Here is a 16,398-nt window from a genome sequence, read left to right as displayed (position 1 = left end):
GCGACGCCTGAGCGGGGAAGAGCCCTCCAGGGGAGAGCCGGGCGCGCGAACCTCGAAAGAGACGCGGCTTTCGGCCTCAAGTGGGATCTTCCCCTGCAGGCCGAGCGGGCGCGGGAAGCGCTCCGGCAAGGGAAGGGCGGTGGTGGGTCCCGCTCCAAACAGGCACTTGCGGAGGGCAGCCGCGGGCAAAGGGGCCTCGGAGGCGGTCTCTGCCTGCCGCAAAGGCCCCTGGGAGGAGCCAGCGCTTCCCCCTCCCCCCACCGTGCAGCGAGGGAGGGGGCGGGACTAACCCAGGCACCCCAAGGAGGGGGCGGGATTAAAACGAAATAAAACCGATATAAAATGATAACGCCCGGATTTTGTCACGGGGGGGGGGGAAAGGAGGAGGAGGAGGCGGCAGCGCCTGCTTCTCCTGAACATGGAGGCTCGCCTGCTCTTTCCCGCGGCCACGCCCAACAGCGGCGCAAGAAATACGGGAGCGAGCGGTTGAGGCCCCTCCCCGAAGGCCAAGGGGGCGTGGCTCCGCGCCTTCTCCTTGGCGCGCCTTGATGGCGTCACGGGCGCGTCGCCTCGCCCTCTATTGACGCTGCGTGTGTTCCCGGGGCAGCGCAGCGCCTGCGAAACGGACAAGATGGCGGCGCTGAGAGCGAGCGGCGTTAGGGCCGCGGTGCTCCTCAGGCCCGGCTTGGCCCGGCCTCCGCCTCCTCCGGCCGCCGGCTACCACGAGAAGGTGGGCCGGGCCTTGAGACGGGAGACGGTCCGGCGCGATTCCCCCGCCCTCCCCGAGGGACTACAACTCCCATCGCTCCCGATAACGGGAGCCGCAGCCCCGCCCCTTCCACGGCCGAAGCTGCCCAAGGCTGAGAGGACGCGGGTCCCGTCAAAGTAGACGCGGGTCTGTCCCGGGGAGGCTGGGAAGGGCGCATGGGCTGCACGCCGGGGCTTATGGGGCGTGGAGTCGGAGGGATCCCCGTCCACCTGCCGCTTCCCTCGGGAAAGAAGGGAGGCCGGGAGGAGGCAGGGCAGGGCCGGGTGGATCCTGTCTCCAGTGGGCGGAGGAGGAAGGAAGAAAGCAAAGGCCCGGGGTTGTGAGTTTTCCTTCTGCCGCCTCCGGCCTGTTTCCTCTCGTGTCGCCTCCCTGAAAAGCAGCAAAGGCCGTTTAGCAAAACTCCCCAGTGCCCCAAGAAGAGCGGCTGGGCCGGATCCTGGGGGGCCTGGACAGAAAGGGGGGGCCCAAGAACCGTTCTGGCCTTGCTTCTCAGCCATTTGTGGGCGGAAAAGCCTCCCAGCCTCGGGTTTTAGGGAGCTCGTCAATCACCTGTCACAACCTCCACAAACAAGGCCAAAGGGGGACCAAAGGGATCCTTTCCTTGCCTCTCTTCTATGAGGGGGATTCCCTCTTTCGGCTCCTCAAGGATTGTCCCGGTTTTGCCCTGAATTTTCCCTTTCAGGTGGTAGATCACTACGAGAATCCCAGGAACGTCGGTTCCCTGGACAAGAAGGCAAAGAACGTGGGGACTGGCCTGGTGGGGGCTCCAGCCTGTGGTGACGTCATGAAACTGCAAGTAAGCAAAGGCCCTGCTTTTCCCAGGCAGCTCAGCATGCCCAGCCTGTCCCCCACTTTCTCTTAGCCTTGCCCTGATCGGTAATTGGGGTCTTTGTAACTGCCCCTCAGGTCGAGGTGGACGAAAACGGAAAAATCGTTGACGCCAGGTTTAAGACGTTTGGCTGCGGGTCAGCAATCGCTTCAAGTTCTTTGGCGACGGAATGGGTGAAAGGAAAGACGGTACGTCCTGTCCATTTCAAATCCTTGGCCACATTTAGAGTTAAGTCCCGTCTTCTCTTCCATCATCTTCGAGGACATTTGTGAACCTTCGGCCTTGGGTGGGCATATTCTCATGTAAAATAAAGTGAGAACCTCTTTGTAAACAAGATCCTTGGGAAAGAGCTACCCAGGCCGTGTTAAACTATCAATTTGGGTCAATTTCAGGTTGATGAAGCCTTGAAGATAAAAAACACGGATATTGCTAAAGAGCTTTGCCTGCCACCAGTAAAACTGCACTGCTCAAGTGAGTAGGATTTTCACTGTTGATTGCATTCCTGGACCCTTTGTTTTCCCCATGGAAAACAAAGCAGCATCACGTGTTTCCAAGCTTTGACACTTTCTCTCTCTCTCTCTCGGTCTCTCTCTCTCTCTCCAGTGCTAGCAGAAGACGCCATCAAGGCTGCCTTGGCGGATTACAAGTTGAAGCAGGGGTCAAACCCTGCTGGACCTGAGAATAGCGCAGCCAGTATGTAGGGCTCCTCTGCATCTCAAGACCTGGAAGCCAGCTTCCCTTCGTTCCACTTGTAGCCTCAGCATGATATCTTAGGAGCTTGATCCATCAACATTTTGGAAAGACGCACAACTCATACGCACAATGTTAAGACTGTACTAGAGCCAACAGGATAGACTGACTTTGCTGCAGCTTTTTGCTCTTGGCTTCTTTTCCTTTATCTGTGTGAAATATCTTCGTCTGAGATTTGATTTGTAGCCTTAAGGATGGCCATTGAAGGGGCGGGGGTGGGGGTTAAAGTTGTCTCTTAGTTACAGAGAAAAGTCCCAGGGCCATTTCAGGTACAATCCGTGAGTCCACAGGGATAAGCAATGATGTATGGCCTCCCATGCTTCTCCCTCCAGGGGCAGATTTAGAGCAGTACGGAGGCTCTTTGGGCTTATGACTACATTTGTGGTCATTGATTTGGGGGCTAATAGCAGTGTAGTTTTATGTTGCTGGCTTCACGTTCCCCTTATATGAGGGATAGACCTAATAAGTACAGTAAAGCTGTGTTTTGCTATTTTCTAGATTGGAATTGTAAAGAAAGGAATATATTTTTATTTCACCTGATTGTTAATACACGAATTTCAGATTTGTTTGCTGTTCAGCCTGTGCAACACATGCAGAGATAATATATGTTTGTTCTAAAGAAAAATGAGTTCTTTTAATTTGCGTTTTATTTATATCACACCTTTACTATTTTTATAAGTAACTCAAGGTGGAGAACATACCTAATGCTCCTTCCTCCTCGTTTCCCTATAACAACAATCCTGTGAGATGGGTTGGGCTGAGAGAGATAGGGGCTGACCCAAAGTCACCCAGCCGGTTTTCATGCCTAAGCAGGGCTAGAATTCACATCTCCTGGCTTCTAGCCTGGTGACTTAACCACAAGGCCAGCGAACAGTTGCTTGTTGGCTGGGGAATTCTGAGAATTGAAGTCCACCCATCTCAAGGTGCCAAGCTTGAGAAATACTGTACCACATTTTTTATCAGTCCTAATGACATTTTGGAAGTCTGACACTTTTCCCCCTATTGCCTGGCAGTATCTATAAACTTGTGATCTGTTCATTCCCCAAATCTGATAGAACTGGACTGTCTGACATAGACTGGAGAGGAGCAGAATATACACCAGTTTCTCAGCACATGCAAAACAGCAGCTGCTGCTCTTGATGATTTTTTTTAAAATCTACCTAATGAGAATAGGAGGCTCTATTGAAGGCGCCAGAGGGGACTCTTTTTCAATTAGGGGTCCGTTGACGTGTCCAGGCTGGCTGATGAGATGGGGACAGCCCCAGCGTGGCAATTCCCTTCTGCAAAGGCTACCCCAAACAGTGAAACTTGCCTCCACATTCTTCAGAGGCCAGGGAGAAGTGCATGCTGACAGACAGACAGGCGAAGGTTTTTCACCCCTCCTGTCGAGTGCCAGCTGCCACCCTGTATTTGGGATAATTTATCTTCGGCTCAGGTTTCCAACCAAAACAGTCCTCAGCTGCCAAAGCATCGTCTGCCTGCCTGCCTGCCGTTGATCCCAGCAACTGGATAATCCACTCTGAAGCCACCCCAGTCAACAATAGGCCTCCCCATTCAAAGGCAAAAAGGAGATGCTTAAAAATAAACTACTCTGAAATGTTTTGCGTCCGAAGAGTGCCTTCTGGTGAAGAGAAGATTTTGACAAAAGGGTTGAATCATTTTAGTCTGCCCATTTTCACCTGAGTTTTAGACTCAAGCTTTCTCTTCCATAGCAGATGATTTTTCTAGTCCCCTTTTAAAAGCTCTCCAAGAAACAAAGCTTAGCTAGTCAACAGTATTGCTTTTCTCGTTTAAATCTTCCTTGATGCTCGGCAGACCCATCCCTGCTGCCCTAAGCTCCAACACGATTTGTTCTGGTGGCATGTCATGCCAGCTGGGGCGACATCCTGGTTTATGACAAAATGCAAGCCCAGTTTAAGCGCAGACCCTGCAATGGAGAGCCAGGAAGGAGCCAAAAGGTCTGTGCTTTCAATAGCCCTGGGATGGGAAGGGGCTTCTGGGAAGGGGCCACCACAGTGCAAGAAAGGGAGGCAGGAAAGCCTCGGCTGAAGCTCTCCCTGATGTTGGAGGAAGGTGGTCAGAAATGAAAGGAGTAGATGTTCTCTCCAACTCTCTGCCTGTCATAAATATTGGGCAGATTTCTCTAAATCGGGACCATGCTGAAAACCCACAGACAACCCACAGCAGCTGCTAAATTACAGCCCTCCCTTGGTTCCAGGAATCGGCCAAACCTTCAGTGCTCCAAGCAGCCATTTTTAGTCTTGAGGTTTCTCCTGAATTCAAGATCAGCAGTTAACGTTTTCTTGGCATTCTCTGCCAGGCCGAACAGCAGAAGTTTGAGCCAGGCTGTCTTTTCCCCCCACCCACCCCCAAGCATATCAAAAGTGGCAGGTGGTGGTGCCGGTACCTGGTCAGCATCACCACCTCCCCCCACCCCTAGAAAACGTCTCTCCTTTTATAAGTTCTCCGTGTCCCCAGGGGAAGAAGGGCTTAGGAAACATACCTTTTCCCTGCTCGGTGCTTTTAAAGCATTGCAGATTTTGTTCCTTAAACAGCCTGAACAAATGCGCCCAAATTCAGCTGTTTTGTGCTCAGAGAACGGGAGAGAGAGCGAAATAATAATAATTGGGGAGGATTGTTTTGCCTTCACGCACGCTCTTATCTCTCCTTCGCAAGCACACATCAGTGCTTTGTTGGCAACTGACCTTGCCACTGGGTTGTTGCTTCTGCTTCTGAGAAATTACGCAAATTGCAAATTTTTAGGCTTTCTCTGAAGGACCTTGACATAGACTGGAGACAGACTGACTGGGCAAGCAGGTCGAGAATTGGGGGTTTTAAAGCAGGGCTGTGCTGGGAGGTGAAAACATGCAAAGAGGAATGAGATGCGCCCCCGTATTTTGTCTGCCATCCTGCCATCCTCTTGCTGGTGAAAAGAGGCCCAAACTGGACTCCGGGTTATCTGTCACAAGTCAAAGGTGTGGGGAAGGGTTGCAGCTTCCCTTAAAGGACCCACTTTGCTCCTCCTGCTTGGAGGGTAGGGAGGCTGTGTCGGCTTTCTAGGCTGGATCTCTTCTCTGAACAAGGAAAGAAGTAACCTAGAACTAAGGAGAAATTTCCTGACAGTGAGGACAATTAGTCAGTGGAACAACTTGTCTCCAGAAGTTGTGAATGCTCCAACACTGGAAGTCTTTAAGAAGAGATTGGACAACCATTTGTCTGGAATGGAATGGGGTCTCCTGCACGGGGTTATACTAGATGACCTCCAAGGTCCCTTCCAACTCTGTTATTCTGTGTGATTTGCATCTGGACAGACAAAAAAGAACCCTGGGAATTTAGCAACAGTCCGAGAGGGGGGCTGGGAGATTCCCCTCCACTGTGGAGAACATCTTGAAGGATAAATGTCTATGGAGATTGTCAACCATCCGGGTCATGGTTGTTCCAAAGATGCTTTTCAAAAGGCAGCTGAACTTTTTTGTTTGTTTGTTTTTCTTTGAAAGCATTTCGCTTCTCATCCAAGAAGCTTCTTCAGTTCTGACTGAATGGTGGGGAACAGAAGCCGCAAATAGAAATAGAACCAGTTGCCTTTTGAAAAGGGCCTTTGGGACAACCCTGAAGGAGGGTGCCCCAAATCTTTTGCAACTTGCTGAGGGGCCCCCTTGCCAAGCAGGGGCTGTTTGACCTTGTTTCATTGCAAGCAGAAGAGGGAGAAAGGGGAAGCCAGAGCTGGCAAGGGGAGGGCTTGGCAGTGCCAATTAGGTCAAAAAGCAGCATCACGTCACCCCTGGTGCCTGCTAGAACCCCGGACCATCCCCAAGGCCCGTTTTCCTCCACCCCACCTCTCCCCTTGGCTGAGCTGCTTGCAGCCTTCAAAGCAGGCAGAAATTCTCCCAAGTGCTGCAACACAGCAGAGTCCGGAGTGCCCGATGGAAGGCGGGAATTTCCATCTGGAGGCCCCTCGGATGCTCTCTTTCTGGCCCAAGAATGCCGGCTATTTCCTCTTTTAATCCCAGGAGAGAAAGACGTTTCACAACTATGTTTGCTCCCCCCCCCCACTTCCAGTCTAGCCACCAAGACAGTGAAAAATCAACTTGCCAAAGGGAGGATGGGAGAACCTTTGGGAACTGTTTTGGAAACGGGATGAGAAGAAGGGAGACCGGAGGGGGTTGTAGTTGCCCAAGGAAGATGACAAGCACCCCAAGAGAGCTTAAAACAAAAACCGGCATGGCGACGTAGGACGAGACAGGTTTAGCTGACCTCTTCCCCAAATATTCCAGTGGGTCAAAGGGGAAGTGTGCAAATCCTGTAATTTGGAGGAGTGGTTTGGCCACAATCTGAGACTCACTGGAGGAACCATTCCCAAGAAAGACCCAAGATTCTATGAGCTGCATATTAAGCAAGAACTGTCTTTTTTTGGTGGGGGGGGGAACCCCCTTCCATTTCTAGAAGAATTCAGGGCAGGAAAATCACCAGTCCTCGGCCACACATCCACACAAGCTTTATCGTTTCTTTTTAATGGAACATACGTCTATAACGGAGAAAAATACATTTGGACTCATTGTAGGCTTAGGGCGGGTTCAGGCAAGGGAAAGGAACATTACAGTGAAGGCATTTTATTGAATTTGGACCATTTTTTGGAAATCCTTGGCCATATCAACCAATTAAACTGTGCTGCCTGGGGAATTCTGGGAGTTGAAGTGCAAACACTTTAACGCTTGAGAAACACAATTCTAAGTATTTGGGCATCTGGTTTCTGCCACGCCTGGACTTTTGCCAGACATGGACTGGGTTGGAACATCTGGAAAGTCAAGAAGGGCTCTAAAGATGTTTATTTTGTGTTTTTATCAACACTGTGTCCTTCCTCACGTTTTTAAGGTTTAGGAAGCCCTAGAAAAAGATGCTGAGAGGTTCACAAAAGCCTCTTCATGCTAACCCAGTTGGGGTTTATCTGGTTGCAAAGCTCCAGATGTTGTCTTTTACAGCCCCGTTAGCGTCTCTCTTTCAAAAATGGCCTTGAGAGTGTAGGACTGTGGGGACTGCCAGAGACGGTCAACCTACTAAACCCTGCCCCAGATAAGTCCTCAAAACTACAATAAACGTCTTGGTCAGCTAAATTTATAGATGTTTTTACTAGGATTACAAGGGTCACCCTGGGAGAACCCCAGTGGGAGGAAAAGTCATAAATATCAGCAGAACCTTTGCAAAGAGGCTGGGAAAAACCAAGGAGGGCTTTTTCTGTTGTTGCAAATATGTTCTCCTGGCACCCAGCTTCTTCAAGGCTTGTCGCAAACCAGGTTAATCTCACTTGCTTCAGCTGTAAGGCTTACTGAAACGTTTCTCTAGTTGGCCCAGAAAGATTAGCCCTGGAAATCTGAAATCCAATGTCCCCCGTCAAAGTATAAAAACATTTTTTTAAAAAAAATGACCAAAAGTCTTCCCTCCACTTCCCTAATAACTGAGTTTTAAAAAGCCCTGAAAACATTTGAATCAGTGGTGGGTTTCTATTGGTTTGCCCCGGTTCGGGTGAATCGGTAGTGGCGGCAGCAGGAGGCTCCGCCCACCCGCCCAGATGTCATCACGGGCGCTCTGCGCATGTGCAGAAGGTTTTATGCATGCGCGCGCGCTCACAGCTCCGAACCGGTAGTGAAGGTAAGTGGAACACACTACTGGTGAATGCTGAAAAATATGAGGCCTCTGAAGATTAACCAAATCTTGACAAGTGAAGAACTTCGGGATTGAACATAGATTAAAAACTCCACCTTTGTTGGGCTTCATTCACTCGTGAAAGTCCTCAGTGTCTTCCCCTCCATACAAAAGTCTGAGTATTTGTAGACCTTTAAGAGGAATAATTATCAGAAATGTCATGAGATTCTTCCCAAGGTTGGTTGGATTGAGCAATCAGATCTCCTAAAGCATCTGGAGAACTTGAAGTTAAGGATTCTCAGAAACCAGATTTAAAAAAAAACAAACAAACTTGGACTGAGTGGTGGATCCATTGTATATTGTTGTCATTGCTTGTCCGGAAATTGTATTTAAAAATCTGAATTCAGGTTGGCCATTCTGAAACTATATACGGCCATGAGTTCAGCTTTCAGAGCTGATAGGAGCAAAAGTAAATGAATTAATGATTGACATAAGGGACAACTAAACAGAGTTGAGCCAAGATTTGCTTTAAAAGAAGAACAGGTATGAAATAACTTCAAGTTTGCCCAAAGACGATCTCATCAGCAGTGGAGGGGGGGAAGAAAGGTCTGGATGACTTCATGATTGATAGAAAGGTTGGCCAATCATCTCTGCACACAATCTTGGTCCAGAATTAAGGAGTGATATAAATAGAGTTAGATGCTCACCCAAAGGGCCCACCTCAAAAATTATGTATGTACGTATGTGCAGATATGTTCTCCCTGAAAGTGGGAAAGTCCTGGAGGACGATACTAGGATGGTTCTTCCAGAAGAATCCTGGAACCACGTTGAAGTCTATGTGTCTTCAACAGGTCTTCTAAAATAAGTTATTTCTTCCCTGCTCAAGGATATCTGGTTGAGTAGCTACATTATGACATTGCAGTCACTCAGCTTCCCTCTCCCCCCAGATGGGTTAAGTGACTCTCATCACCTCCCTGGGTAGGTTGGCAGGGGATGATGGAAGTCATGGTCCATGACTTGCACCTGGAGGGCACAAGGCTTGGGCAACTCTGCATAACTGAAGGAAGTCCATTAAAGAAAAATCACAATAATGTAGAACTTTCAGGTGTTTCTTGGGAGGTGGCTAACTTGTCTTCTTTACAGGTAAGGTAAAGTTCTGCTGCCCTCTGTTTGATAAACAGATCCCTGCAGATTTCATATTATAAGCTGTCCCCCCAGTGATGGGAACTGGCCCCATTCAGTTTTTGGATTCTTCTGTAGGGTCAAGAGTCAGTGGAGCGCTGAGCTCTTCCTTCTGCTCCTTCTCACCTTCTGAGGCAGACATGGCAGGTTTCTCGGTGGGTGGGGCTTCCTTGGACTCCTCAAGTGGAGATGGATGGGTCTCCACCACAGATGGGATCTCTTCTTCTTTGGTCTCAGCATCCGCCAAATTGTTTGTAGCTGATGTCTCTGGAGGCAGCTCAGTCTCAGTTGGTGATTTTTCCTCTCCTTCTTCTTCTTCTTCTTCTTCTTCTTTGGAGCTGCCTTCTTCCACGTCTTCTGTTTTTTGGGGCCCTTCCTCTTTCCTTTCCACCGGTGGATCTTCCACGGGGCCACTTTTCCCATTCGCCATGACGACCTTGGTTGGAGACTTGAGGTTCTGGGCAGCAGCTAAGATGTCAGCCTGCAACTGTTTGGTGGAATCCACCGGCTCCTCTTGCCTGTCATCTGACAGCTTCTCGGGAACTTCGCTGAAGGCCTTGGCCCCCCCTGCCTTGTCGTTCTGATCCACGTACTTCTTTTTTGGAAAAGATGACGGGTAATAGGCGGAGGCCTTGTGTTTCTGCTGGGTGATGACAGCCGCACACACGATGGAAAGGATGATGAGGAGAAGGGAGCCCAAGACCACGATCAGGAGCATGTACGTCTGGAAGAAGTTCACAATGCCGTCCAGGATGTTGAACGAGTGCAAAGTTCCGTTGACCGAATCGACCACAAGGCTCCCTGAGGTGGGACTCGCACTCAGAGTCGCCCTGGCAGAAGTGGGGTCGGGGGGAGCCCCCTCGCTGTCTCCGCTCCCCTCGCTGTCTTCCAGGACCAGGTTCTGAATTGATCTTGAGGCGCAAAAGGGAGACATCAAGAGAAGAAGCAGGCAGAGATCTTGCATGGCTGCCATGGCAAGGCTCAAAGGACCACACAGATTTCTGGGGGGGAGAAAAAAAACAACACAAGGGACACACAAGGGATCTGTTAGTCTTCAGAGTCTTCTTTGAATCAAAGAAACCTTTTTCTGGAAGGATTTCTCCTTTCCACACTGAAAATAAGCAGAGCTAAAACAAACCAATCCGAAGAATTGCAATCATGCACGAAAATCAAATATTTGGGCCCCTCGGTCTATTCCCTGCCTTCCCCAACACCAAATGCCCATTTTACCTTGTCTTGTATAAAATCTATGAGCCTCCACCAACTGTAATAGTTTATCTTGGTTTTATTTGATTTCTAATGCTTGTTTGTTTGTTTGTTTGCAATTCTGGTTGGAGATGGTAATAAAAATATTCATTTATTCTAAAATCGGCAGTGATTGGAACAACAATGAACCTGCCCTGAAGTTTTAAATCTTAGGCCAAACCAAGGTCTCTCCAAACCAGCTTAGGGTGCTTTGTGGGGGAGTCTGCCTTGGTTCTCCGTATGAGTCCCTGATCTGCAGAAGGCTACTGGGGAGCGTGAAGACGTTTCCAAGCTTAAGACCCTCACTTTCTACCCCCAATTCCAGAACGGCAGCTAGATGGGGAGCCCTGGATCTCATAGGTTGGTGGTCTGGCCAGGGTTACTTTCCAGCGGCAGAGATGCAGCCCAAAACTCCAGCTGCATTCATTCACATCTGTCTGTTAATTTGGGGGGTGTCTCTGCAATGGAGGGGGCAATTAAGTTATTCTGGCCTGTCCGAATTCAGAACAGCCCTGCTCTCTGTTCAGAGAAGGAGACGGAGAACGTCTGGCCTGCAAAGGACTTTCCACTTGGGAATCCGGGCATCCCTCCGTGCCCAGAGTCGGTTTGCAGCCTCGGTTGCTCTCAATCATTCTTGGGACGGACGGTGGTGTTTAAGTATCCCGATTTGGCCTGAGCGGAGCACAGCTGGCAGCGGGAGACATTCCTGAGCTTGGAGCCTCTCAACGGAAACGGCGGCTGGCCGGGCTGAGCGACGCGAGACAGCTCAAGAACGCCAGCGCTCTCCCTGCTGGCTGAGGTTTACTTTAGGCCCCGTTAACCTACCCGGTAGATCTAAACAAAGAAAGTTCAAGAAATGTCTCCATTCCTTCTCCTTCTCTCTCTCTCCCACTCTCCCTCCCTCTCCTCTTTCTCTTTCTCTCTCTCTCTCTCCCTCTTTCTCTCCTCTCTCTCTCTCCGTTCTTTCTTTTCTCTTTTTTCTCTTTCTCCCTTCTTCTCTCTCTCTCTCCCACTCTCCCTCCCTCTTTCTCTCCTCTTTCTCTTTCTTTCTTTCTCTCTCTCCCTCTTTCTCTCCTCTTTCTCTTTCTTTCTCTCTCTCCTTCTTTCTCTCTCTTTCTCTCTTCCTCTGTCTCTTTCTCAGGTCACACATCCTGGTCTTAATTTGGAAGCTCAGAAGTCCAGCCTAGAATCCTCAGGGAGAGGCACGGGGGTGTCCTTCTGCACACGGTCAGACGCTAACCCTTCCCTTGAGACTGCCCAGGCTTTGAGACCTTTCCCAAATTCCAGATGTTTTGCTAAAAGCGGCCAAACTGAAAGCCAATCCTTTCTTGGCCAGCTGAGGGCAATACATGCACCCGCTTTGCCCAGCCTGGAGCCTTCCTGCAGCCCCCAGAGTGGGTGGTCTGGCCATCTGGATGTCTGGGGGGCTGGAACAGCTGGAGGGTCCTCGATGGGCTGCCAGATGTGACCGGTCCCCCTTTCCCCACTTTCCAGCAGTTCTCGGCTTTTCAGCTCTCCTAAAACTTCAGCAGGGCAACGTTGGGGATCGTGGTGAATCAGAGGAGACCAAGAGCACCTGGAGGGGGATTCGCCAGGCCAGCCCCCCCGCCCTCCCCCACCCAGGAGCTACCAAGGAGGATTTCTCTGCAGTCCATGGTCCAAATTTGGCCTGATCTCCATCCTCTGCGTTTGATTGGATTTTCTTAATGAAGGATGCTGTGATAAAACACTCTTCATCTTCCAACTTCCTCCTTTTCTTTCCTGACTCTCTCCCCCTCCCAAAGGGGCATCCACATTTTTGGGGTGGAGGGGACATCTCAGGGCCCCTGCTCTTCTGTGATCAGAGAGGCACCTTTCTGGCTCCCCAAACTAGCTTTTTGCCCTGTCCGGCATCCCAAATCCACTGTGTTCCCAGGATGAAAAGCTGCAGGTTAAGGGGGGGGTCTGCCTTGTGCCCCCTTCTCCCCTGTTTAAGGTTCTCCTCCTTCAATAGAAGCCAACCAGATGTTTCTGAGCAGCTCAGATTACCACCGTTCCCATTTCTGGTAGTCACAGGTAGACTGCTGCTGAAGGTATAGGCTCCACTCAGCTATCTAAAACTTGATGTAAACATCAAATTTAAGAGTACCCCAATAAAAATTCAACTTTTTTATTCCCCTACTGTAGCATCTGGGAAGAAGCAGTCCTCCATTCCTCAGTCCCCGTTCCTAGGAATGCCTCCAACCCCCCTGGCTTTGCTCAGACTCAATGCATCGTCATCAGCCACCCTCCAACCCTCCCTCCCTCTTTCCTTTCCTTCCCCAAAAGCATAACATATTCTCTAAACCCACTTTAGCTTTCTGTAATCTGAGATCTCTCTGACTTTCCTTGGCAGGAACAAATTATCAAATGGCAATTAAATCAACAGTCCAGACTCCGCTTGGGATCCCAGCCCCCCCCCCACCAAGAGCCAGCTGCAGACTCTGGACCACAACAGGGGATATTTAATTCTACTTCATTTCAGGGGTGGGGGCTTCTGTACTTTCCAGCCCCATGGGCCCCCCAGGAACACGTCCACCTAATCTGTATTTGGACTCACTGAGCCAAAAACACGATAGATGATTGAGAAAGAGAGAGAGAGAGAGAGAGGGAGAGAGAGAGAGATGGAGATGATAGGATTTATGAATGTGCAATTTGAAAAGGCAGGGCAATCCCTTCAAATTTACTTCTTGTTAATATTTTAAAGTTAGCCAAGTCAGAGGAAGGATGCAGTCACCCAAAAAAGCAACCACAGAAGCTATCGAAAGAGGATGGTTCTCGGGGGGGGGGGGGTTCTTCTCTCTTTCCGACCCCCAGGCTCCAACTGCAAAAGAGGAGGCACCACAGGGACCGGTTGTGAGTCAAGCAGAAGCACTTTGCACATGTGCAGAAGAAAGGAAATCCCAAGGGACCCCAGCATGGAAATCTATCAGTTCGGGGAAGGGATGGAGAGAGAAGAGAAAAGTATGAGTGTCGGGGTTTGGACCCACCCAGACCTCCCCTCAAAAGCGTGCCTGCCCCAACCCAAGCCTTGCAGCTTTGGGGAGGCAGATGGGTGCCCGTCTTGCAGCTCTCAAGGCCTGGGCGCACAATGACAAGAGAGGGCAGCGAAAGGGCTGCGGGCATCGAAGGCAACCTTTGCGGTTGTGCAAAAGTTTGCTTAGAGGCAGTCGGTCTGCAGGGAGGCTCCTTTGGCCTCTGAAGTCTACCGGGCAGCAGCATCCCTGAACTGTCCAACCTTCTCGCCTCTTCACAGTGGCAACCCTCCAGATGCAAGAGGGGGAGGGGATTCTGCTGACTGGCACTCACGTGCCCTACTGGCTCTTTCTGCACACCTGGCATTAATACAGGGGCAGAGGCGGGCTCTTGCTACCCTTGCGGAGGTCTCAAAAAGGGTCACGAGGTGCCTGGCAGGGCGGGAGGGGTGGCAGGATCCCCTCAGGATTCCCCATTGCCAGGGAGAATGGCAGAGAGACCCCCAACTGAAGGAAGCCAGCTGGGCCCCCAAGCAGGAGAAGCGCCTGGCAGGGACTCACCCGGGGAAGAGGAGGTGGGAAGGCGGCTGGGTCCTCTCGGGAAGTTTCTCTCCGAGTTGGGGCGCCTGGCGCCTGGAGGGACTCCGCTCTGCTCTGCTCTGCTCTCGGCAGCGTCCTGGGCAGCTCTGAGCCAGGCCAGCTTGTTTGCATTAAATCTGGTTTCATGTGGGAATGGGAGGGTAGGAAGAGGGAAGGGCAGGACAGCCCCGAACAGCTCCCCTCTCCGTCCCTTCCCTCCTCTTTTCTTCTGGAGGCAGAGCCCCCCCCCCCAGCTGGGAGGGACCGTGCAAGACACAACCAGGGAGTGGGGGGAGAGAATTATGTCCTGCACATCTTCCCAAACACAGAGCTTGCATCGCAGGAGTGGCCCACCGAAAATCTTTCTTTCTTTCTTTCTTTCTTTCTTTCTTTCTTTCTTTCTTTCTTTCTTTCTTTCTTTCTTCTTTCTTTCTTTCTTTCTCTTTCTTTCTTTCTTTCTTTTTCTTCCTTTCCTTTTCCTTCCTACTTTCTTTCTTTCCTTCCTTTCTTTTCATACCCGTGGCAGTTTTGGACAAGTCATCTGGGGGAAAAAGAGATCCTGGTTTGTTCTAACTTAGAACCTCATATTTCTGTCTCTGGGTTTGTGGCTCTGGTTAGGCACTGGCTGCTCCGTAACCTAAGCAGCATTCAAATGTAAATGAAAACATTGATGAAAAAGTGCTTTCAAGGCAGGAACGAGATGCAAAGCTAAGGCTCAAAGCAGCCACTTTCTAAGTCCACAGCAAGTTCTTCCAAATTATTTGCCCCAGGAGAACAAGGGTGCATCTGAGCACGTACCAAGTTTCTTCTCATCCTCAAACAGCCTGTTTGTTTTCCTCTTTGCCTTGATTATCGCCTCTCACTGAGGAAAGATTGCTGGAGAAGGCAGATTTTGGCATCGTGCTAAGCTAAGAGTGTGGTTTGGTTCTGGTTTAGCATGTCGCAGGAACATGATTGTGAATGGGGCCTGTTGTGGCTTATTCCACAATCCCTGGGCAAATTGGATAATTTAATTCAATTAGATGCCAGCAAATGAAATGAGGGTGCTACGTTTCTAGTCAATACAATGGAGGAATGTCAAATTATACAGCGAATCCCTCCCGTTCTTTGCCTCTTCCTGAGTCCATAATGGGCGGTTCTCTTGCAGACACACACACAAGCAGTTTGTGATGAAGGCTTCTCCAGAGAACCATAGTTTTATTCCAGTCAAGCCTGCAAATGAAATTTGAAACCTTCTTTTGCTCCGAGTTTCTTAAGGACCCCGGGAGAGCGCAGGGAGGAGGCTGAGAGAAAGAGGGCAAGGAAGAGTTAAGTTTAAAAAATGATTTTTCCCTCTAAAATGCCTTATCAGGATTGTAAATACACTGCTGTCACATCCCGGGGAGTTCTCGCTCAAGCGAGCGCAGAAAGAATTCCAAGACACGAACTCTTCCCTGTGAGAAAGCAAAACCAAACGAAGCCAAGACTGGGAAAATATTTGCAAAGGTTGCTGCCTGTTGGTTCTCCTGGCTTTTTTCCTCCCAAAAAGGATGTGGCAGTTGAGCAGAGGCAGCTGCAGAGAGAACCCAGCTTAAGGCAGTGATTCAGAGGAGGAGAATCTCAGATTGTGGGAATCAGGCGGAGGGCACGGATGGAGTGGAGCTTGAAGACTGGCAGGTCTTTATGAGTGGCAGTCAAGCATCGCACCCTCCGCTGGACCAGGCTCCAAAGATTCCCCCGTGCCCAGCCTGGAAATGCCAGCAGGGTTGCAGAACACAGCACCCCAAACCTGGCAACATTGGGCATTATCATCCCACTAGCATTCAGTGACTTCCCTGGAGGAAGCATGCTGGCTGGGGAATTCTGGGAGTTGAAGTCCAGAGAGTTTAAAGTTACGATGGTTGAGAATCACCGAAGTAAGGGCTTGTCTCTCTTCAAAAGCCGTCTTTGCGGTGGCTTCTAGCATGCGGAGGTGGGTTGGCAAAGCGGCAGGCTGGATGGCTTGCCACCCCACACGGGGGTACCTCTCAGGCTAAAACGATGCTGCCTGTAGCTTGGTGAGCCCCAGGGTCACCGTACTCCTCTGCCACCCTCTAATTTAGCTCCGGCGGAGAGTCCATCCCATGGTGCAACCCTAGGGAGACGCTCAAGCACAGCCCTAACCGGCAATTTAGCTAAACTCTCTGGCCAGGCTCTGCTTGTAATTTGGGCTGGTTTTTTTTTTTTTAATTTCTCCTCTCCCTCCCTCCCTCCCTCCCTCCCTCTCTCTGGATTCCCCCCCCCTCTCTTCCAGCTGAGTCAGCAGCCCCACACCCAGAGATCGTCAACTGCTAACTGGCTGCCAGGACGGTCTTCGTTGCTGCGTAGAGTTCTGCATGCCCAAAGGAAATTATCTGGCTCTAAAGAGTCTGCTGGCGGCATCACCCCACGGC

The 16,398-nt window shown here is 50.4% G+C and overlaps 2 protein-coding genes across 2 annotated transcripts; one reads left to right on the top strand and one right to left on the bottom strand.

The window, feature by feature from the left end:
* The first annotated feature begins 18 nt into the window (after positions 1–18).
* Positions 19–2,973, top strand: ISCU (iron-sulfur cluster assembly enzyme). Its single transcript, XM_034428891.3, has 5 exons — positions 19–730; positions 1,452–1,565; positions 1,676–1,786; positions 1,991–2,069; positions 2,202–2,973. Exons 1-5 carry the CDS (start codon positions 632–634, stop codon positions 2,297–2,299), a joined length of 501 nt encoding a protein of 166 aa, XP_034284782.2. The 5' UTR covers positions 19–631; the 3' UTR covers positions 2,300–2,973.
* A 3,865-nt stretch (positions 2,974–6,838) lies between these two features.
* On the bottom strand, positions 6,839–15,270 carry TMEM119 (transmembrane protein 119). The gene is made up of 2 exons (XM_060681741.2): positions 13,970–15,270; positions 6,839–10,171 (listed from the first exon to the last, which is right to left on the bottom strand). The coding sequence occupies exon 2, from the start codon at positions 10,141–10,143 to the stop codon at positions 9,226–9,228; it is 918 nt and encodes a 305-aa protein (XP_060537724.2). The 5' UTR covers positions 10,144–10,171; positions 13,970–15,270; the 3' UTR covers positions 6,839–9,225.
* Positions 15,271–16,398: the final 1,128 nt, after the last annotated feature.

Source organism: Pantherophis guttatus, chromosome 17 (assembly GCF_059756535.1).
Source record: "Pantherophis guttatus breed Tessera chromosome 17, ASM5975653v1, whole genome shotgun sequence".
Classification (NCBI taxonomy): Eukaryota; Metazoa; Chordata; class Lepidosauria; order Squamata; family Colubridae; genus Pantherophis; species Pantherophis guttatus.
The sequence above is the reverse complement of the archived record's forward strand: the minus strand, read 5'-3'. Positions and strand labels throughout refer to the sequence as shown.